The sequence below is a fragment of the Cibotium barometz genome, chromosome 11 (assembly GCF_041138505.1).
Source record: "Cibotium barometz isolate CiBa-2024 chromosome 11, ASM4113850v1, whole genome shotgun sequence".
In the NCBI taxonomy this organism is placed as follows: Eukaryota; Viridiplantae; Streptophyta; class Polypodiopsida; order Cyatheales; family Cibotiaceae; genus Cibotium; species Cibotium barometz.
In genome coordinates, this window is record NC_141056.1 from 12,782,220 (window position 1) to 12,807,383 (window position 25,164).

General features: G+C 38.2%; 1 protein-coding gene across 1 annotated transcript; it reads left to right on the forward strand.

Annotated features, from left to right (window-relative positions):
• Window positions 1-1,149: 1,149 nt before the first annotated feature.
• LOC147633771 (uncharacterized) lies at window positions 1,150-3,105 on the forward strand. Its single transcript, XM_086804485.1, has one exon. It carries the CDS (start codon window positions 1,345-1,347, stop codon window positions 2,293-2,295), a length of 951 nt encoding a protein of 316 aa, XP_086660611.1. The 5' UTR covers window positions 1,150-1,344; the 3' UTR covers window positions 2,296-3,105.
• Window positions 3,106-25,164: the final 22,059 nt, after the last annotated feature.

Consider the following 25,164-nt stretch of genomic DNA (forward strand, 5'->3'; position numbering starts at 1 on the left):
GATAATCCTCATGACCCATAACATTATAGATTCCTAGAATACACCAAATCTATTTAGATGTTCTTCCCTCAATCATATCAATATAACACAAGTGACTTCAAGGCGAAAACACTAACCTGGCTGACTCGTCCCCGGACTAGGCTCACATGGGACCAGTTCACCATCCCAGGTCCTGCACTTTCTATCAAACAACATAAAATGGTGGGAGACATGAAGAAGCAAAGAGAAGATAAAAGCAAAAGAATTAGAGATAAATTATATCAAATAAGGTCAAGAATTTGTTCTAAGAATCAACACTCTCTAGCTATAAAGATAAAATGCCACAAAAGCCTCACATATTTTCATTTGGTTGTTCTATGAAATTTGGAGCCTTCTTTTACTTAAGAAAGTCTGATTTTTTTTAAAGGCTTTTGTTTGATGCCTTGCAAAGCTTTAGACTTAAGCTTTAATAACCTTGTTCTTTTAGCCTTTTAGTAAACGATTTATAAGCCATGTGACTAAGGCTTAATGTAAAGCTTTTAAGCTTCGTACTTAAAGCTTTTGAAAATTTCTCTTTAGAGCGAAACCGTCCTTCGCAAGCCTATAGCGGTGAAGGAGCACCACGGCTCATTTGTGGAGGAGAGAGATGAAGTAAAAGCTAACCATGTCCTAGGCCTTCATGCATATGGGATGCAGTGGGTGGATGATGTCTTGGACAGTTCGAGTGATGCCGTATACACCGACGACATTGATTCACATTTGTTCTTGCATGATACCATCGTGGGGCTCTTTAACCCGATCTTCTCTATATTATCTTAAAGAAGAGTTTCACAAAGCTGCCACGCGGCAAGAATTTGGAGGTTCGAGAAGGTTGAAAGAGGGTTGGGTAGAATTTGATTTTGAAAGCCTCAAACGACATGCAAAGCACGGGTTCCCAAAACTAGTCTTCTTTGAGGTGACCGAGTACAACAAGTCATCTCTCCCTTATGTGGCAAGCCTCAAATGTCACGAGCTAGGTGTAGCAACTGCCTCCTATCCGAGGCAAGCGAGAAGCGTGGAGTTGCAGCTCAACTTGGGGGATCACTAAGTTGATGAATGGATTATTCCAAGTAGGGCATTCATTGGGGCAAAGAGGCGCGTCTCTTGGGGAGGAGAAAGAAGGGACGAGGTGGTGCGGCATGGTGGGAAACGCGTAGATGGAACAGGGGCCTGCGTCTCCTCCAGCGCGAGTTCTGGAGTACTTAGAGAGTCTGGGATTCGAGACCACCAAGCCATCTGTGAGCAAGTGCGGGCACCCTGTGTACCACCACTCTGCGTGGCCCCGGCGCGAGGGCAGGTTCGAGGATTCCTACCCCCACAGCAAGCATGAGGACCATTTCAGCCCTCTCTGGATCTCTGCAGTCCGCCGCGTCGCCAGCACAGCCGTCTGGAGCCGCCTCCGCACCGCCGGAGACATCCCCTCCCTCCGGAAAACAGCCCCCGAAAACCCTAACCCTGCCCCAGCCCCCCCTCGCCAGCCCTGAATTGCCCGAAATCAGGGGCCGCAAAATGAAAATCGGCGCCAACAATTGCCCCTCCGAGCTCCGCCGCCCCATCGCCAGCCCTTATGTGGTCATCCAGAAGAACAACAAAGCTTACTACTTGAAAAAACAGTACTGGGCCAAGATCTATGAGGTTGAATACTCCCTCTTGAAAAACCCCATCTCTGTCGCATGCTCTGAAGAGGCTTCTGACAAGGAGGAAGCTGTCGACGGGACCTCCAAGAAATCATTTGTGGCTGCTACCGGCGACGAGATCGGGTTGTATGGCGAAGGGGCGACACCGGAAGAGGCTGCTAGTGAGCTTCAGGTGAAGCTCTCTGGCAGCATTCTGCAGATGTTGGAAGAGGGGCAAAGCCATTGCCTACCTACCAAGAGGAAATATCAGGATGTGCTTCTCAAGGATTTTGAAGAAGAGATGGTGAGCCATGGGGTTAAGATCCTGTCCCCCCCCAAGTATGTGCTCATCCCAGTTGCATTTGACATGAAAACGAAGAAATCTGCACCTGTACAGGATGCAATTGACGCTGGGCCTGCAAATGAATCGCAGCAAGAACAACAGCAGCAGAAGCAACAGCAACCACCACCACCACCACCACCACCAGCTGCTGCTACAGCTGATGCCCCAACCCCAAGCACTTCTAGTGACCCAACCCCGAGCAATACTACAGCTGCCGAACCTGCTCCTCAAGAGTCTAACAACATCAACCCAAACCCTAGCCCCAACCCTAACCCTAACCCTAACCCAACCACAGACCATACGACCAAGGAAGCATAAAATAGCCTGTGCCTTCAAAGGAAATTATGCTTATTTTTGCTAACCATATTCCATGTTGTAGAGTTTAGCATAAGTGGCCCCTTAGCCTTAACGTAGCTCAATTAACCCCATAGTACATAACCCTACGCATACCATTAGTTTAGAGGAATCGTGACTTAACCCTAGCCTAAACTTAAAATTATAAATACAAATACATCTACCCTTTGGTGATCCTTAGCCTAACCTTGAACTCAAGCCCTCAAGATATCTAGCCCCTAAACCTAAGCTATCTTAAAGCATCAACACAAACCGTAAATCGAAGTCAAGTCCACTAAATAGCTAATCCATCCACATGTTTGGCAAAAGGATTTTTGTTGTCAAGCCCTAACCTTAATCCATCCACATGTTTGGCAAGGGCCTTTCTTATCAAGCCCTAACCTTAATCCATCCACATGTTTGGCAAAAGGACCTTAACCTTAATCCATCCACATGTTTGGCAAAAGGACCTTTCTTGTCAAGCCCTAACCTTGCTCCTCTTTGATCTCGTAGAAGCGTAACCTAGACTTAGCCCCTAGCCTAGACCAAACTATGTCTATTGTGAATGACACTCGTTTTCCTTTTTGGGCATGTGCATAACCTAAACCGCAAGATCTAATTGTTTTAATCAAATGACTAAATTGTTGTCTCTTTATTTTGGAAATATATGTACACATGCTAACTATTGTTGTGTAGTTTTTGTAGACTTATCATCTAAATACACAATGTGGCTATGATGCATGTTATAAAGAGAACAAGGAAAGACGACGTGGATTACTCCACAAGTCTATAGACTTCTTATCTAAATACACAATGTGGCTATGATGCATGTTATAAAGAGAACAAAGAAAGACAAAGTCAATTACTCCACAAGTCTCTAGAGTCATCATGAATTTGTTGTGAAATTCTCGCTTCTAATATTTCTTCAAACAAAAAACATTACAAGAATGTTGTTTTCGTAGCAAAAAGTTTAATTCACATTACACCAAAATGTGTTACCTCTTTACCTTCTTTGCTTTTGTTTAACTCTCAGTGTTTCTCATACGCTAACACTTGAATTCCTCCATTGTAGTCAATTTTGTGTCTTCTCTTTATAGCTTTTTGAATTCCTCTATTGTAACCACTTTTGTGTCTTCTCTTTATGAGTAATATAAGGTTTGCCAAATTAGGTACCTCTTAATTATTGCATGCATTTGGTTCTAACAAAACTAAGTCCATGAGTATGAAAATGTGCATATAAGAACCATGACTCTAGAACAATGATGCTTTGGATATCAACCATGCCAAAATAGCATGCTTTGAACCTTGCGTGTTTGAAAAAATTAATGACATTGTTTTTTGATTTTCTCCCCCTTTTTATGATTAAGACACATAATAAGGTGTAGCATTGTCTCTTTAAAATGTATTAAATTTGCACATATACCTATTATGCAAGCAAAAATCTCTTATAAGGACGAAGTCGACTATGCTAAATGGTGAGGCCGAGTAATGCGAGCAACAAGGTAAGCAATCTAACGATAAGAAAGCAACATTTACTCCTCATACTTTTGAAGATGCAAGGTAAAGTGCTCAATAAAGAAATTATGATCTTACACTCACGACGACACGATTTTATCTTAGAATGATTAGTGAATGCACTCAATCTTACATCTACACCTTCATGTTGCAAAGTTAAAGCTGCATTCAAAAATTAGAAATGAAATTGCACTAAGGAAATAAAAAAATTGTGTGTTTATTTTACCTTATTCTGAGGAAAGAATGTTTCTTATTGAACCTTTGAATGGAGTTGATATGATGTTGGGAATGATGTGGCATTATAAGTACAATCCACATATCTCAAACGGAAAAAGACAAACATAAACTAAAACCATAGTTATTTTTTAATGTTATTGACATAATTTTCGTGGACTCAATTTTGTAAAAATTTGTTTATTCAATATTAATGTGATTACAATACCAATATTCCTCTTTTTGCACAAAGGAATATATTCTAGCTTGTGGATGTTCTCGTCATTGTCACTATCATCACCTTCACTATCTATCATAATGTTGTTCTCTTTCACTCTCTTTATCAGGTCTATGTGTTTGCTCTTCCTCCATTATTTCAATTCTTTGCTTATTTGTCTACCATTTTATCTGTATTAAAGGCATACCTCAAATCATTAACTTTGTTCTCATTAATTTTCCATTTGTTCATGAACTAATCTAATCTTGAATGTGAAGCATCAAAATTTTGTTTGTTGTTAATAAAAATATCATAAATATCTTTCATTGTTGTGTTGGATGGATATACCATTGTCCTCCATAAAGCGTCAACTTTTTAGAGCTCCATTCATCTTTCATTGTTATGTTGGATGGATATACCATTGTCCTCCATAAAGCGTCAACTTTTTAGAGCTCCATTCATCTTCCTTGATATAGTGGTATCCAATTAGAAGATGGGTGGTACTTTCATGTCTTGATTATTTTATGAATTGTTGTGTAGAAATTATTACCTAAAGGATGCTTCAAATAGAAATTCCAAAACATCAATGCTCTATCAAAAATGTTTGTTAAAGTGAGACAAACTTTGTTCTTGAGATCATCCGCACATGTAAATTTCCATTCCCATAGAAATATCTTCTACACTAATATTATGTGAAAGATGCTTGTAAAATGAGACTTGTCTAGATCTTTCATTTAATAACCATTTTTACCTTAAAGCTCTACACATTACAATTCCAACAATATGATTCTTCTTAACCCATCCAAGATACTTTTTGATGAGTTTATTAACTATACAATAATTGACTTTACATGAACTCTAATAACCATTTGATAGTGAAGATGGAATAATGTACCTCCTCTTTCCAATGAGAAACTTCCAGCACAACAAGGCATTCATTTGTGATAAAATCATGAAGATTATTTAGTAATGCTTCATCAATATCACTACCATCTAATGATATTATCACACTTAGCTGAAGAACTTTGAACTTTACATTGGGTTGATTACACAATGCCTCTACTATGATTCTTCTTTGGTTATATGCTTGAAACCTTAATAGTTGGATTGTTTTAGTAAAATTTTCAGTCCCTATTTCTCTTGCTCTTTTTTTCTTTTTTTTAACACTTTCCTATGTCAGACAAAGAGAGAGAAGAATATGTATTAAGCATATATGTAATAAGTTGATGTACTTTGCTTTAGCTCTCATCACTCAATACAATGCTTAACAAGCATATAATCAAGGTGTAGTGACTATTTCAAGGTGAAGGCAAGGCGGTACTTGAGGAGTCCCTCTCAATTGGTATCAAAGCAAGATTTGATCCTAGGACCTATGGATTATAGCCATGCAAGGCATAAGTGTACATAACTATATAATCAATAAACTATACAGGCCATTATGAACAATAACCATGATTATTGTTGCGTATGCATCCCTATCTAAGTTGTATATGAGTGCTATATCCCCCTGCCACCTTGTCTGATAAACATAGTGTTTTTGCATGTGCATAAGTTTATTTTTAGATTTTTTTTTCTATTTATTTGTTATGAGATGTCATTGCAATAGATATAATTTTACCTCCAAGTAGTAGGTGGAGCTCAAGGTTCCTATGAAAGAGCATGATATGAACATTTCAAGCTCCAAAAATGGCACATTGGTTTCACATACGCCACCATTTTCCACATCTACCTCATGGATTGACCACACCACTATAAAATTATCCCACATGGATTGCTCATTCCATGAAAAAAATTCTTCTTCACCTCATCCACAAGCCTAATAGCATATCTCCTTAAAAACTCCCTACACATTTGACCCACAACCTCTCTTCTTTGCCTCATCCACAAGCCTAAAAGTGTACCCCCTTAAAAATTCTTTACACATTTAGCCCACAAACTCTCTCCTTTTCCTTATCCACAAGCCTAATAGTGTACCTCCTTAAAAAATCTCTGCATATTTGACCCTCACTATAGAGTTATTGTAAAGTTAGACCCCCCCTTCTCGTCCTCCTCTTGCTTCATTGGGGGAAATTTGAACCTCAAAAATTCCCATTAACAATGGGTAAGTAAGTAAAGCTGAAGTGGTTTAAGAGTGAACTTGGGCCCATGTTAAAGGGGATAAGGGACAAGATTGATTATACTAAAAATGTTTATAAGTTTAGGTCCATTAGAACCCCCTATCCCCCCACTCATCCACAACTTTAATTGTCATAATTTTCTCTTTTCACAAAGCATCCCACAACACCATGAGACCAAAACCAATCATGACTACACCTCCCTCTTCCTAAATGATCATCACCCCAACCAATCATGACTACTTCTCCCTCTAAGAATCCATGTCAACTCCCATGGGTCTAGCCAAACCCAATTTTTTGTGAACATTTCAATTATAGAATTATTTTATTTGAAAAGAAACCCTTAACCATATAAAATATCACAAATTAGTTCCAATATGCATAATTTCTTTACTAACAGCCCCTAAAGCTTTGCATTTTAGCTAACTCCCGTACTCCTCCACTACATTAATTGCCATTAATTCCTATTTCCACATAGAGCCCCTAACACCACACCTAATCATGACTAATATTGCTTCTTCTCAACCCCCACCACCCCTCTTTTTTAATAAACATGTCACATTAGCTTTGCAAGTTTGTTAACTTTCCCCAAAAATGGATATTTTTTATCTCTCTTTGTTATTTTTAGTTATGGCCATATTTATCCAAAAAGAGGGCCTCCGCATGATGGTGAACCTAAGAATGGAGAAAAGTAATGCCTTCCAAGAAACCCTCTAGGATGCTTGCAGCTAGGAGTGTCTCGCATCGTTCCAACCAGGAAGATAGTGCGGAAACTTCTACAGCACCACATGAGCAAGAGGGAGTGTCAGGATTTAAAAATAATCTAGACCAAGAAAAGGAGTGCCAAGAGCTAGAAGCTGTGCACAGTCTAGGCCACCCAGAAAGCCCAAGAAGGGTGGAGCAACAAAATCTGGAAGAACAACCACAACAACAAAACCCCTGAAAATAATTTCAAGACAAGTTTGACTTAATTTGCATTTATGTTAAATTTAAATTTTGCATTTTTTTAAATGGCTTTGAGCGAGGGTAGTGTACCTCTTTCATTTAGTGTTTCTTGAGTGTTTTCGCCTGTTTTTGACATTACATAGGTTGAGCTTGCTGGCATGTGACAAGCTATTCTCACATGCCAGATGAAAGTTGTTTGTCCTTTGTCCACTTTCTTGGTGCGGTGTAGAAGGCATGTCCCTGATCCCGTCCTTGTTTGTAGACGATCCCATGGTCCCATTCATAGAGACTGAACACACCCACTGATAGTTGACCAATCCGTAAAGACTGGCGATACACTGTTGGACCTAGGCACCGATGACGACCTCCTTTTAATGAAAATGAGTTTGGTGATGTAGATCTTGATGCTCGATTTGAGGCTAAAGTCTCAGAGTAGGGGGTCTCACGTGAGTCCATTTTGTAGCATTTTACCAGGACACCCAAATCTTAGAACAAAATCAAAATGAAATTTTAGCCATCCTTAGGAGTTTGCACCAACATTTAGACTCACGTATGGCCACTTCTATTGATAGTGTTGTGTCTCGTATGCCTGTGCAAAGAAGAGTACAGTTTATTTCTTCTTAATCGGGTCAACAAGCAATCCATAGAGTCTGCCAACAAGCAATCCATAGCGTCTGTTGGGATCTTCAAGGATCTCAAAGCGTTAAGCTTTGGGGGAGAGGAAAAGGAACACAATAAAGATACAATCAACATTTTCTTATAGAAGTGGCTAGACTTACATAACATCAGGCATACGCTAGAGGATGTGAGGCCATCAAGGCAAGCTTGTCCTTAATGGGAAAATCATGTGAACGTTGGATGAGTTTAGTTGATAGTGCCAAACACCCTCATGCTTGGGTAGAGTTTGCAATTGCACGCCACAAAAAGTTTTTACCAGTAATGAGCTTCAGAGGTCTTGGCATGAATGGGACAAATTCTCTATGCATAGCATTCCACTCACCCAGTATATCTCGAACTATTGAGAAATAGTGTGGAAGTTAAAGGGAATCAATACATTCCAAACTCTTTATGGGTTCATGATGCGAGGTCTTGACCTAGATTATGAGAGTTATGTACAGCCTAAGGAGCCTAAGGATTTTGATGAGGCAATAAAATACGCTAAGATATTTAATAATATATCTCACAGGTCAAAATCTGGTTCTAAGCAGATGATAGACTATGGGGTTACAAAATTTAAAAGAAACTTCTTTCAGGGTGACAAGGAACATGGTCAGGGTGAGCAAGGGGGACGTTGGTAAAAAAACCACAAACAAATAGAGAGAGAAACCCTACGAAACTCTAAAATTAGCAACATTATGAAATCTATGTTTTCACTACTTTGAGGTGAGGCATCGCAAGGTAGCTTGTCCTAAGCTGGGTGCTGGAGCTGGAGGTAGTTTTAACAATGCCAAGAAGGATGGTAAATCCTTTTGGCAAGCTCATACAGTGTAGGTGTTACCTCTCTAATCCATAGAGTTTAGAGGGGTGACATTCTACCATATAAATAGCACCCATGCCTGTTATGTTTCACAGGCTATGTGGTAGCCATCTTTCGAGCCACATGATTTGATTCATTTATATGGTAAGATTGGTTTTTGTAGAGTCACCATTATGATCGAGAATGGAGCCATGCATAACTTTCTTGTTAGTCAAAAAGTTGAAGCTGCTTGAGACCAAGAGTGACCATAAGTACACAGTTTTGCTTGCTAATGGCCATGATAAAACCGTTTGGGACACTTTGGTTTTGGGAGTGCCACTTGCTATGCAGGGCTACAAGGCTATGCTTGACTTCCAAGTCATGCATTTAGTTAGGGTATACGTCTATTTAGGTAGGGAGTGGTTGTATAACCTAGGCCCTACCTTGCATTGTAGCGACCAAGATAACAACCTAGAGTTTATGCATGAGGGTAGATTCATTACTTTGCCTGGGAGCAGCTACATATTTAATATCATCCATGGAGTTATGTCGTGCCTATGAGCTTGATGTTATCCCCCAATAGGGATACATTTGTATCCAATAGGGATACATTTATAACCTTTTTCCTAGACGAGCTTGACAAGATTCAACGGGGATACATTTGTAACCTTTTGCATAATTTTGTTTCCGTAGATGAAACAGAAATGAATAATATTTTCCTAGATGAAACAGTAAATTTAAATGGCCTTGGATGAGACCCTTATTTTTTGAACCCTGTTTTGTCTCTATGTGAGAAAAACTTGAAAAAAATCCAAGATTGAAAACAAGAATAAAAAATGGTAATTACGTAGATACTTTAAATTCTTTATTGTGAGAGTATCATGATGTTTTTCCCTAAGATTTACCGGATAGTGTCCCACCATCTAGGGTGGTGAGGCCTCAATGTGAAGCATAGATCTCAATGGTTGCCTAAGACTAGCTTCAAGATCTAAATCAAACATCTGCACATGTGTAGGGTAAGGTTTGTCCTTTTAGACTAGCCATTCTTTCCTCTTTTGATCTTGTTCTTGTAAGCCTCTTAGCTAAGGATCTCCCTTTTCTCTCAGGTTTATAGCATATGGAATCCCTTAGTTTAAAAGTCACGCATGACTTTGAAATGGAGCTAATTTCATACACTGTGATAACATGAGCTGTATGTAGTTGGCTAGTAATCCGATTTATCATGTGAGGATCAAACACATAGAGGTCCACTATCATTTCATGAGGGAGAAAGTGTTGATAGATAGATTTGACATATGTGAAGATTAAAGAGCCTTACCAAACCACATGGTAAAGAGAAGTTTGAATACTTTAGAGATAGAATTGGAGTACATGAGATGGACATGCTAAGCTTGAGGGGGAGGGGAGGGGGAGTGCTGAGAATGCAAGCTCATTGGGAAGTGGTAGATAGCATTACTGTGTGGACAATAGCCTAGTAGTGTGTGTGGAAAATAATGGCCATGCCCAACTGGGCAAGTGTGTGAACATTAGCATTAGGTTTATTTTAGTGTGAACTTATCATTATGTAGTGTGTTGTGTTTTGTGGTGAGCAATGAAGGAAAGCTATGGAGATTCTCTACTTTGTGTTTGTTGATGGAATAAATGACAGTTTAGGTGTGTCTCCTGTGTTCCTCTCTACTCTTTTATCAAATTTGTGGACTTCTTTAAGAATTAGGAAGAAGAGTTAAGTTAGATAATGCTAAAAGAACCTCAATAACCAACAGTGAGCCAAGAAATCCCTAAGCTTATGAGATCAAAAAGAAGAAAAAGAAAGAAGGCATTGGTTGGCTAAACATGACAAGAAGCAAAAAAGGTATTGGTAAATGTGTTTGCTCATGCAAGAATTATGTGTAATGATTAGAGCCTTAATGTCATCTCACACACAACTTCAATAACAAAAAAGGAGGTGTATGATGGTTGGGCACTAAGTATAATGTTGCCCGATCTAGTAGACAAGGTATGCAGATTTTAAAAGGCATTGTATAGGCTGAAATAAGCCCCTTGAGTTTGGTATGAGCAGGATCAACACAGATTTTATAAGTATCGATCTTTTTAAGAATAGTAAGCCCCTCAAGCTTGGTACGAGTAGGATCAACACATGTTTTATAAGTATTGGTCTTTCTAAGAATAGTATTGGTCTTTCTAAGAATAGTAAGCCCCTCAAGCTTAGTACGAGCGTATCAACACATGTTTTATAAGTATTGGCCTTTCTAAGAATAGTAAGCCCCCAAGCTTCTGCTTGCAAACGTTCTAGAGAGGTGTCATTTTGGATTGGTTCTACTCGACTTTCGGTGTTTGGGCTGTGTAGCGGCAAAGATTTGGTGTGCAACAGCATCTACAATGTTCATGCTAAAAAAAATGATTTTAATTTTTTCGTGAAGTTCGGTTCACTCCGTGAAACGCTAAGGTTTCATGACGTGAAACCCTTTGTTCGCGCACAAAAAATAATAATAATAAATTCAAAATTGATAAACTTTGTGAAGTCCGCTTCACGCCATGAACTGTATACACCCTGCTAGTTCACGACGTGAAAGGGGGTCCGTCAACCCAAAAAAAAAAACTCTCTAGAAAACACCCCTGTTTGGAGGCTCGTATCTCCTAAACCGTGAATCTAATGAAGACACTCTAGGGTTCATCGGAAAGATAAGATCGAGCTCTTCAAATTTGGACTCGGTCATCCAAAGTCAAAATCAACCGTTTTGACCTCCGACTAGCAGCCTCAAAATTCAACCTAGAAATCGAACCCAAAAAGCACAAAAAATCACAAAAAATGGAGCGAAAACAACGTTGAACTATACTCAAGCTACTTTTTGAGGGTCTAAACGACAAAATCTCGAATGACTCAGGGAAAAAAATCTTTGATTTTTTTCCCCGTTTTAAGACAAAGATGGAAAATAGGTTTTAGGACCTCCTCTTCCATCTGGGAAGTTACTAGCATGCACTTTTTCCAAAAAATTATCTCTAAGGCTCACGTGCGTATAGCACCTACGCTAATTAGGGCAAACGGACACTCGTTTGACCCAACGAAGAGAACACCAAGCCTCTATAACAGGCTATGAGAAAATATAAAAAGCAAAAAAAAAATGTGCACTTGCTCATTAAGAAGCATTTAAGCAATCAGACATGGCAACAATAGAGGGAGGGATCACACAAGGACTGAACCCAATGGTATACATCTTCGAGCCATTGAGATCTATGCCCCAAATGCACCTCCCAATGCCATTGACTATGCCTATAACAAGCATGTCATCGGGTTTTATAGTCCCTGTTACTTCGACCCACCGGGCTTTGGTCCCTTACCTAACATCTCCACAAATCCTATAGGTACCAACCCTTTTCTGGATGCCCGCACTTTGGACATACTGACTCATCTAGGAAGGGGGGTAGCCCAAGGACTCAATGAGTCTCTCCCACAACAAAAGCACTCACATACAGCCTCAGTGACTCATACAGAAATACGGGCGTACAAATTTCCAAACTAATGAGCAAATACGACGGCACAACTTATCATGTTCAATTCATACAAATGTTTGAACAGAGATGTGAAGCCTTTGGAAACCCAAAACATTCACATCTTATCACATCACATCCACATCCATTTACATCACATCACATCTCATCACATTCACTCACATCTCCTCACATCACATTCACATCTTATCACATCCACTTTTAGTATGGTTTTTAACGTTCGATACCGATGGGACTTTTCTAAGTTTTTGCCAATTGCTTGGCCTAGTTAAAGGTACTTTTTCTCGATGGATATTTTCATATTCTTTCTCAAATTTCTCAAGTGAAATATATTCAATATTCTTCTTTTTGAGTAAAAGATTCATGGGATTTACAAAAATCAATTCTACCCATATTTCTCAATAAAATTAATAATACTCAAAATTCCACTTTTGATAAATACTCATAATTTGAATTATGACAAAAATTCATCTTTTACCATTTAATTCCTTGGAGATCAAATATCATGGAAATTCCTCTTTTTGTATAAAAATAAATTTACCAAAAATTCCTCTTTTACTATTTAAATACTTGGATCTCAAATATCATGGGAATTCCTCTTTTTGCATAAAAATAAATTTACCAAAATTTACTCTTTTCTCATAATCAATTAATTATGCATAATTACAAAAAAAAATTCTCATGAATATGATGAAAATCGTTCTTTTTGCATAGGATGTCCAATCCTAGAATATGGTAGGAAGTCCTCTTTTAGCATTATGCATAAAAATAAGATATATATTATTTTCTAAAAATTTTACCATAGCTTCGCTGTGCTAATACTGATAATTCTTAATTTTTTTCTAAAGAATAAAAGCTTGTAATGAAAATATGATAGTAGTTCCTCTTTTATGTTTAAAATGAATTTAAATTATAATTTTAACCATAATCATAAACTTAATTATGATTATTCCACTAGATTAAGCTAATTTCATTATTTCTCTTTTCCCAAATTGATAGGATAATCTATTTCTCATTTAGAATCAATCAAAGTAGTTTTTAACTACTTATAAATAATCTAAAAGAAATAACCATTATTTTGTTAACACAAAATCATAAAAATACTATTTTCTTAATCTCTAGCTTATTAAGCCTAGAGTTTAGCTTTGAATTAAGAGACTATCATTGAGAAGCATCCTTTTTCAAGAGATTTAGCCATAAAGATGGCTATTCTTTTAGAGAGAGAAATTTATTTCAAGAAAGCATTACAAATAAGCATAAAGATTAACTTTCTCTTAATTAAGCATTAAGACTTCAAGAAAAAGCTTGATTTGAATTAAAACATTCATTTAGAAAGCTTCTCAAGCTTAAGAGGGGTTGAGAAGAAGAAAGTCATTGAGAAAAATTGGAAAAAACCATAAAATTTGATTTTACCTCCAAGTTTGGCTTGATTCTCTATTAGCAGTGAAGCCCCCGACCAATCAATTGGTCCACCAAAGAGGAGAAGAGAAACTTCAAGAGTTGTTGTGGAGAGAGAGAGTTCCAAGCTCCCAAGAGAGAGAAAAATTTAAGGAATAATAGAAAATATGATTATTTTAATATAGTACTAGCATGGTATAGCTCCAATATTTTTTTACAAATGACTGAGGGTCTATTTATAGGTGAGGGAGGCCACTAACAAAGTCCAATTGAGTTCTAGAATTTTCCAGGTTCAGTTTGACTCAATTTGGACAAGATTTGGACCAGTTTTGATCCTTTTTTTATTTTGTTTGATACAAGAGAGAGGAGAGATAAAAATACCATAATTGTTTTGAATTAAAAACCCTTCCACACATGTGAAATATGTGCCTACCTCAAGAGTCCCCCTTTCCTTACCAAGGTGTCAAAAATGCATCATTATTCTAAAATATCTCATTTTTTTAGTAATATCTCATAATTTTTAACTAATAAACCTTGTACTCAGTCAACTCTTCATCTTATGTGAGCATTGACTCATTTTTGGGTATTTTCTTTTATTCTTTTGTATTTATCTTATCCCAACACTTGGATTAATCCAATTATCCCATTGGAACCTTAATTGGACCATAATCCAAAAATTTCTGAAAATGTAGACCCTTAGGCTAAGGTCCCTTATACACATCTTTAATTATTTCCTAATGCACCTTGGAAAGTTGATTTTGAATTTTTGTTTTAGGGGAATCCATTTTAGACACTAGGAGGATTTTTATATCCAAAGATATCTCAATTTTGGATTATCTCTCTCTAGGCCAAAACAGTGTAAAACAAGATCTTTCTTCTATTTCAGAGAGCGGAATAATTTCAAGAATAGAAGGGGAGGTTCTTACACCTTTACAACTCAAAAGCTGGAGGGAGGAATCTTACAAACCAAGTGAAGCAATGGCAAAAGAAAGATTGATCTCAGAATTGTCATTCCCTAAATTCTATGCAATCTTGCTTAAAAGGTTTCAATCCACATCTCTAAGAGAAGATGTGCTCCTTCAAATCCAAACATCCTTAATGCCTCTACAAGTGAGGAACGAAATGCCTTGTATTAAGTGCAATCACTACGACCATCCCAATCCCCATTGTGCATACAAGGCACCTATTTTTCTATACTACATATATTGTAAACCCCTTAATCATGATACTAAAAAGTGTCCGACTTCATCCACAATTGACTCAAAATCTCCATCTCCCATGCACCAAACAGAAACAATCCAAAGGGTAGAAATTGCTCAGGAAGCAGTTAATCGAATACTTCAATGTTTCTATTGTTGTGGACCTCACAAGGTGGCAGGCTGCACAGTTTGGAATACTTCCATGCCCATAGTCACTGACACTTTGCGATCCATGTGTGAACAATGTGGCATTGATCACATGTTCCAAGATTTCCCAAGATGAGTTGCTTCAATGCAACTTGTCTCACAAAATACAGCTCTTAACATCTTAAGTGTACAAAACGGGCAATTGTCCATAGTACCCTTGAATGTGCTTACACGCCTATAAGCCAAGGAACGAGAAATGGTGAAAAAGAACACAAAAGACAATACCTCAACATGGGTAAAAGAACATGCTTTAAGGCATAACCCAAGAAAATAAAACCTTCTAAACCCAAGAAAAATAAGGGACAACAAACTATCAAAACCAAGGTTGAATTAAAGGACATGGAAAAGGAGCCTGTGTGGAGGTCATAAACCCAAAAGGGGACATAAACACAAAAGAGCCAAAAGATACACCTGATGCAGAAGCATCCACATCAAAAGCCACCACACAAAACCACAAAACCTAGATGTGCAACACAGGATACAAAAGCCCAAAAGAAAATTCGATCTAGTCGCATGGACAAACATAATGAAAAACTGACAATCCAAAGAAAGTCAAAAAATGAAACAAGTTATGTCACTTAGTGAGGATGAAACAAGTTCTAATTCATCACTCGGTGCACCCACAGACCAATGAAGAAACTAGAATCCACCCAACCACCCCAAATTAAAAAGCCTGATCATATGACATACACGGAATGCAAAAAGTTAGCTTATGAGAGCATGCTTAGCTTGGTTGAGTGTCTTACAAAATCACTTTTTATGATTGAACCTAATAATGCCAAACCTAAAAAAGCAACCAAAATATAAAACCCAGAGGAGCATCACTTTCCCTTTCAAGAGGAAGACATACTCTCTACAGAAGAGTCATTCGAGACAGATTGCATGAATCATGCAGTTGAGAAAGCACATAAGGAATTCAAAAATTCCCTTACAAAATTAAAGCAGTCTCTCAAAACCTCATTTGGAGGAATGCTTTTCTCTCATGGTGAAGCCAGCATAACATCAGCACTTGCACCTTTAAGGACTCAACATGATTTATACCAAGATATAAAGAGCTCCATAGAACAGGACTGTGAGGATTTGCAAGTTTCCAAACAGACCTCATTTAGAATTGTTAGAGGACCAAGTGTGCTAGTGTATACATTGGGTACTCTTGAAAAAGCTGAGAGCCAAAAAGAGGACGAAAGTGAATGGGAATATGAAACAAAAAGGTGATCTGAAGCTGAAACAAAAACTAAAACATCCATGTTTCTTCTAGAAGATTCTATCATGATATGGTTTGATTTTCCTTCAGGCAATGATGTTAAGTTAAAATGCAGATTGATTAGCCCTCGAGCTAGTCATAACATCATGACAATAGACACTTGGGTGTCATTGGGACAACCTAAACTTATCCCTACAGACAATGGTCTTGCAAGAGGATCCAATGGACAAAGCATTGAAGTTTAAGGTTACTTTAGCTATGCTACTCAAACAATCGGTGGAGCTATGGAATTTACATTCCATGTTACCACCCTAGATTACCTTGAGTATGATGTCATCCTTGGTGGAACTTGGATACATGACTCATTGTATTCAATAGATAAATCCATGCAAACATTCACCTTGAACACTCCTGATAATTGCTATTACAGGAGGAAGAGACCTTGGAGGAGCTAGAACTTCCAACATATCTTACTCAAAAGATCCCTAGGATTCTGGTTGGTTTGAAACTTTCCAATAAAATCACCACAGCTCAAGCACAACTTTATCCAACACACGAGAACACAATCTCATGACCCTCGAGCTACGGGATTTGTTAGGTCAACCAACACTCACAGCACATCCTGAAAGAATTCCCTTTACATAAGACTTGAACATGCCACGTTTGGGGTACTTTGAACATATAATGTATATTGAAACTAACCTCCTTGCTTGCAATTTTTTTGTGGTTGAGTATGTGTTGGAAGCAGATTTGATCTTGGGGCATAAATGGACTATTGTTGCCCAAGCACCACTGTTCCTTTTTAGTGATAGAGTCATCATGGTGGTTAGTGACAAAAAGTTGACAGTACCATACTGCAAGGAAGAGGATCCAACTTTAATGGATGTCTATGATGCTGAATGCAAAAGGTTACAAGCCTCTTCCACAGATTCCCCTCTACACAATGCCCCTCTTCCACAGATGCCCCTCTACACAATGACCTACCATCTGTGTCAACGATCGACTCCGATAAAGCATCTACTCCTTCAACCCTGTCCTCACCAACGAAGTTCAATGCTAAAACCTCACAATCAGTAGCTATTCCTAAAGAAGTTCAAACAGCGTAACCATCTATCTCTAACAACAAACTCAAAGGAAAATCCCCAGAGCCTATGGCTCTTCATCGACAAACCCCACCAAAGGAGACAACCACATGCTCGAAAGCCTCCTCATCAATAACCACTCCAGAAGAGACTCTAGCCTCATCATCGTCCAATAATGCATAGGAGTCCCAAACCTGCAGCCTCAACGCCAACCAGTGTGAAGGAGGGCCCCAAACCTTTGACATCAACCAAAAAGAAAACTCCACCAAGACAGTCAAGATCAAGGTATCTTAATGGTATCAAGATGTGGATGGAGAAGCAGCTACTTGTAGCTCAAGGCTACTTTTGGATTCCTCGACAATCAAAGCCTCTTCCTCCATGTAACACTCAGAGGCCAAAGCAAAAGAAAAGTACTCCATAACACCGCTCGCAAAAACCTATGTGAGTTCCATAAAGAACTCGCATCACAAAGTCCCCTAAGCTTGCACAAATAAGGAAACCTTAGCACCAAGTGCATCAACCACCAATTTATAATGTTCATCAAAGATGGGTGACTGTGCATGTGCTTCAACAACAAGGATATTATGATGGTAATCCCATCATATGGTTGCCAAAATCGAATAATGTGAAGAAAACCCCACCACACCGACTTCAACCACAGCTTCACCTAAAGTTCAACAAGAATGGAGCCCCAAGCAACACCAAGCAAAGTCACTCAACCACTCTCGTGCATTCAGCACCTAAACAAGAGTTGTGTGTTCAAGCAACCAACCAGCAGTCTTACCTACCGCCTCGACAACATTTGAGCAACAAATTCAACAATCAATACCCACGTCTCCAACGGAGACTTATGAGCACATCAAGGACAAAATAACAATGCTCTTGTCACCCCTCTGGATGTGAAGCATAAGTACACAAGAACCTGTTGCTCGCACGTCATGCCCTTGATGACCCATATAATCATTTCAAATAAAAAACCATCGGATTCAAGCAATTGCTCTCATTGTGGTTGGTTTTTGCACAATGTTTGCAAGGCTTCGTGGCATAGCAGTTCACGAGGTCAAAACGTGCACTTTCACGGGATTACCTTTCAAGGGTTTAGGCCATTTCACAGAATAACCCTTCAAGGCCTGAAAACATGCACTTTCACGGAGACACCATTTCACAGGATTACCTTTCACGAGTTTAGGACATTTCATGGAATTACCCTTCACAGCCTAAAAACTTGCAATTTCACGGAGACACCATCTCAGAGGATTACCTTTCACACGGGTTTAGGCCATTTCACGGAATAACCCTTCAACGGCCTAAAAACATGCACTTTCATGGAGACCCCAATATGATATATCATGACAATGTCTTTTTAAAGCATAGTAAGAAAGACTATAAAGAGACACCGTTTCAAAACACGATAACCAGATTGGTTAGGACCCATCATAGCTTAACTTGTTCTAGGAATTTGGGACATCCCATAAGCTTGTGGTGGCTCCACTGGCTTTAGTAATGATTGTAGAGAACTAGGATCTTGTGGTATTTCTCATCGTTTGTTGACTCAATTGGACTTCTTCCTAATATATAGCTTCTTATTTTACATTTGGTAATGTCATTGGACATCTAAGACGACTTACATGTGTCTAAGCTTCCATGTTTCGGACCCCATCAATGGAATTGACATTTTTGTGTCTCTTCGTTAGTCTTAGCTCCCATTTTGCTCACAAGGGTCAATATTTTCGTTAATCCTCTAGGATAAATAATCCATCTATTGTGTTAAACATTCTGAAAACCTTACATTAGCTCCATATGCTCTATAAAATGGTTAATACTTTTGTTAATCTCCTAGGATAAATAATCTATCTGTTTGTGAGTTCTTAAACCTTGCCTCCTAAATTTAGTAAAAGGAAAGGCTTGTGAAAATGCATTATATGTTGCTTTTGATTCTTCATCAAGGTTTCCATACCAACTTGTAGCCTCATCTTTCAATGTGGCTAGAAAATATGCAACTTTTTGTCCTTATTTGCAATCTCATTAGCCACATATATGACCTCAAATGATTGCTTATGGGCGTCTGGGTCCTCATCCCAAAGTCCACTAAATAGAGTGTCACTATAGGGAGTGATAATGCCATTATTTCAGCCAAAATAGTTGTTAGTCCTAAGTCTTCTTCCTCAAATAAATCAAGCACTCACACTATACATATCCCTAATTAAGCTCTTCACTATTGCTAGCTTTTGTAAGATTCCTCCCTCCAGATTTTGAGGTGTGCAGGTGTAAGAACCTCCCCTTCTGATCTTATAATCGTTCCCCTCTCAAGAATAAAAGAAAGATCTTGTTTTACCCTGTTTTGGCCTAGAGAGAGAAAATGTCTAGAGAGAGATAATTTAAAATTGAGATATTTTTGGATATAAAAATCCTCCTAGTGTCTAAAATGGGTTCCCCTAAAACAAAAATTCAAAAAGAACTTTCCAATGTGCAATTGGAATTAATTAAAAATAGGTATAAAGGACCTTAGCCTAAGGGTCCAGATTTTCAAAAAAAATTGAATTATGCTCCAATTAAGGTTCCTATGGACCAATAAGATTAATCCAAATGTAGGGAGGAGATAAATTGAAGAATAAAAGAAAAACCCCCAAAAACGAGTAAATGCTCACATAAGATGAAGAGTTGACTGAGTACAAGGTTTATGAGTTAAAAATTAAGAGAAATTTAGAAGAAATGATGCATTTTTGACACCTCAGTGTGGGGATCTCCCCTCATGAAGGAGGCACCTATTTCACATGTGTGGAGAAGTTTTAAACTAAAAAATAATGAGATATTTTTATCTCTCCTCTCTCCTATGCAACTAGATCCAAAAAGTAAGCTAAACTGACCCAAAAATGGTCAAAAATTGACCAACCTGATCTGAAAAATTCTAGAATCAGTTTTCTTGGTTAGAGGCTCACTTTTTCCTATAAATAGAAGCCTCCCCCTTTGTAAAAGCTGAATGGTGTTTATGCACTGTTACTCTGCTCCTGTCCCGAGCCATTTACATTGAATTTCTTGATAATTCAATTATTTTTGGCCTAATCCTCTCCGAAGAGAATTGGTGGCCACTCTTGCTTCAAACAAGAGTAAAGCCCTCAATCCCTCAAGCTGATGTGATGTTAATGGAGATAGATTTGATGTGTGATGTGAACGAATATGATGTGATGAGATGTGGATATGGGTAGATGCGAGTGGATGAGATCTGATGCGGATAAATGAGAAAAGATGTGATAAGATGGAAAATGATGTTATGAGAATGGGAATACTTATGAAATAAATGAGAATTGATGTGGAACAATATGGAAAGACGAGAGTTCATTATAGAAACTGTATTTATGACCTGTTTTTAAATGACTGTTTTATGTCAAGAATGCTGGGGAAGCATTTTGACCATCTTGTAAATGAGGTCTTGGGGACCTAATCTGATAAAGTTGCAACAGCTGACGGCAGAGAGTAGCATTTTGACCATCTTGTGAATGAGGTCTTGGGGACCTAATCTGATAAAGTTGCAACAGCTGACGGCAGAGAGTCAATGGAGGACGTCTCACGTAGTAAGGTCCGTCGAGGTCTTGACCAGCCTCGATTTAAATGGTGACCTTCCGGTACGGTGGATGAGGGACCAAAAGGAAGCAGCCTATGAGTGAAGCACTAGGTGACCTGCGAAGGATCCTAGAGGGTTCTGACCATACGGTGCTCGGGCTCTGGTAGGAAGTCCTCTTTTAGCATTATGCATAAAAATAAGATATGTATTATTTTCCAAAAATTTTGCCATAGCTTTGTTGCTATTACTGATAATTCTCAAAAAAATTTCTAAAAGAATAAAAGCTTGTAATGAAAATATGATAGTAGTTCCTCTTTTATGCTTAAAATCAAACTATGAATTTAAATCATAATTTTAACATAACTATAATCATCCCATTAGATTAAGTTGATTTTAACATTCCTCTTTTCCCAAATTGTTAGGATAATCCATTTCTCATTTAGAAATAATTAGAGAAATCTTCTACTAGTGCGATGGGAAGAGGAAGAAGATCAAAGAAGGTGGGACAAGGGGACTCTATAGTGGTGATTTATGATGGTTCGAATGAGGGAATAGTCAACACTGCAGCCACCGAGTCGAGCTAGGACAATGTGTTGATAAATAAAAAAGAAGTGGTGACATGAAAGGAAGCCAAACCAATCGATGAACCCAATACACAACGAGGGGTGGGTGAGTACCCAAATGCCTAGAAAGAAATAAAAAAAACTAGAGGCTACAAAGCCCTAGTTTGAGAAAGCCAAAATAGATTTGAGGAACAGCTTTTGGCTAGGTTAATGAAATAGTCTATTTAGGTAAAATACCACGAGGGAAATAAAATAGGTGAATGTGCTAGAACCTATGTCTGAACACAATGAAGGTGAGACTGACTCAGAAGAAGAAGGAAAGAATGATTTATTCTCAAGTATGTTTGAGGAAGGAGGATAATATCCTTTGTATGACTCAAAAAATCCTATCCTAAAATCATACAGTAATGATGTTGGTCAATACCAAATGCCCAAAGATGGGACTGACTTGGAAGGAGGAGGAAAGAACTATTTATTCTCAAGGATGTTTGAGGAAGGAGGAGAATATTCTCTGTATGACTCAACAAATCCTATCCTAGAATGATACAAGAATGATGTTGGTTAAGACCAAACACCCAAAGATGTGGTACGGCTAATAGTGTTTCTCTCCATAGAGATAAAAAAGCCAATTGGAACCTGGCTGAGAGGAAACCCACGACTATGGGGACTGACTTAAAAGATTGGGTGGAAGGTAGAATGCAGGCCAATCCACCCACCACAACGAGGAATTATCTTTTCCTAAAGAAACTACTACAAATTCTATGGACTGCCTAATTCAATGGATGGAGCAAGGGTTGTTGTGTCCGATAGAAGAACTACAAATGTTATATTAGCACACCACTTCTACATCAAGAGCTTCATCCAAATATACTAAGGCCTAACGGATCAGGCTAGTAAATGAACGATGATCCTACAGAACATGCTCCAGAGGACTAACTTTGGGAATCGTTTTTCTTACAAAACCAATCAAATTCTCTACCGTGATTTAATCATAGCTTGTAGAATCATGAGGGAACTAGGTGTTAATAAAAGAAGGAAAAATGTTTATGTTAATATGTAGCTATGTATAAAATATGAGTGTTAAATGAATTGATTTCATATATAGGCTTTAGTAAAAGGAAGAGTATCCATTGCATATGAGTAGAATGTGGTATATTTGAGTGGCATGGGGGTTATCCTAAGTGCTCGAATGATAATGTTAGTGCGATAAGTTAGTGGAATATTAAGAAGAGCATGAAAGAGTATTAGTAGTAATAGAAGAGATTAACAATCAAAGGACTACAAATGAGTTACATATTAATGCATTAATAAGAGATAATTTTCATATAATTAACCCTTAAATATCATAGCAACCAAACACTTGATTAGCTAGATACCTTGTAAAGAGTACAATTTAGAAGCATATTAGTAAAGATTTATTTTTGGTGCATTTGACGGGAGCTTGGCAACATTATTAAAGGGGTTGAATAGTATGAGTGATAATGTAGATAACCTAGAATGGGTAGATGACCTTCCAGATAATGCAAAGCTGAAAGATCCCTGTCCCCACCGTGCAGCAATGAATTCAGGGGTGCTAGCAACGCTTCTTGCGTGGGGCAGGGTCCCTCACTCGGGGCCTCACCCACGGATATCCGGACAAGAGACTAATCCATCGGTTCTTCCAAAACCAAACCCGGAAAAAACTTCCCTCGCCCAGAAAACACGGGTGATTCCTCTAGGATAATTTTACTGTAACGTAGTCAAAAGCCTTAACTAACTGAACTGATCTGACCGAACCCGTAAGTCCCACAGTCAAATCAAGGAAAAGATTGCACTTGGATCATAGAGGCCAATGCTTTTTTCCTCATTGAGAGGCACAGCCGTTGATTCTTTTCCATAGAACAATTTTTATCCGGGATTTATTTCATCTATCGTACCATAACAGAATTGAGTCTCATTTTAGGGATCCATCAGTCTAGCCTAACCCCATCCAGTCCCGTGGGTTAACCAACCGCCCAACCACTGTAGTGATGGGATCCATTTAAGAATTTGGTTAGGTTTTATCCCGGGTACCAGGGAAAAGAGTTCCCATGCCCCCTAGCCAGATATTCATGCAAGCTTAAAACTAGTCACACACTTACACACCCAATATAAAATTGCCTTTTTCACAGAATCAGCTAACTTTAAAACAATCATTTAATGAAACCATAGTGTCACTGATCATAATCCTCTTAAATATCCGATTGAATCCTAATTTCTAATATTTCCTTCATCGATGTACTTATGGCATCATTGGCCAACCAGAACGCTCACCACATGTCCACTCAGGGGCCTTTTTGATAGTTCCTAGCTCATAGTAACTGGCAATATTTTCACTTATAATATGAATGAATTATTCTCTGGTAATGAGTTCTGTATGTTCTTCTTGTAGAAGGGATCTTTATCCCAAGATTCTGTGGGGGGCTGACCAAACTATAAAGAACCCCATAATCAGTTGGATCTAAAGTTGGATTTAAATTATAAATAAAGTGGTCTTTTCACTTGAGTGTCTTGGTTAATTTGGGAAAGAAAAGGGACTAAAAATTTCAAAATTTTGGAATGTTTTTTATGTTTTTGCTTGACCAAATTATCCAATATGGGTCTCCTAAGCATGAAGATCATGAATATGTGTTCAATGGAGCCCAATGTACCCTTTAAACTCCAAATTTTTTATGATTTTTGTCTCTTGACTTCACTCAAAAAACCAGTGTATTGGTGAAAATATGCAAAAATCAAGAGTTTTGTTTTTTTATGAAACTTTTTGTTAATTAAGCTACCTAGTATGAATGCTATCATGCTACTATAATCAAAAACCATAAAAATAAAGAGTTTTTTTTTTTGTTGATTAAGCTACCTAGTATGATTGCTAGCATGCTAATGTACTAAAAAACAATAAAAAAACCTAGATAACATGTAAAATTAAGCATCTAAGCGCTATATTAACACATAGAAGAGAGCAAAATGAAAATAAAACTTACACTATTTCCACACAAATCTCCATCAAATCCCACTTTCATGGCACTCCACTATTCAAGAATGTGAGCAATGGGTAAACCATAGATTAGAGAAAAGCAAATGATAAAGCTAAGGATTTGCTCCTTAGTGGTGCTAAAAATGTTACTTAAGGCTAAAAGATGCAAAGAGGGAACCATTCACCTCTACTCACCTCAATGTGTCATGGGGATCTTTTCGATGACCAAACTTGTAACCCTTGCGGTCTCCAAGCTCTCAACACCACCATGGGTAGCTTACCATTTGCCTTATCTCGTGAGCGTTGTCACATCGTCGCATTGCACTACGGGAACTACTCCCTCCTCTCACCTCAAATAACTCACACACACTCACTGGCATATATTAGAGAGAAGATTAGAGAGAGATTTAGTAAGAGAGAAATCTCAATTGCATAGTAGGAGAGTGTTGTTGCATTATGAGAGAAATTACCTTATATACATGGTCATAAGTGTTCACACACACTTAAATTATGGCCAAGCAGTGCACCCAAAGATTCTATTTGGCCTATTACTTGTACATTGCTTCATCTCACAATACATTTATGCGTTATAACACTAGGAAGCACATCCTAGCTCACTATCACATGCTCTTACAGCGGGAAATACCGTTAATGGTTTGTCGGAATCTTATGGGAATCTA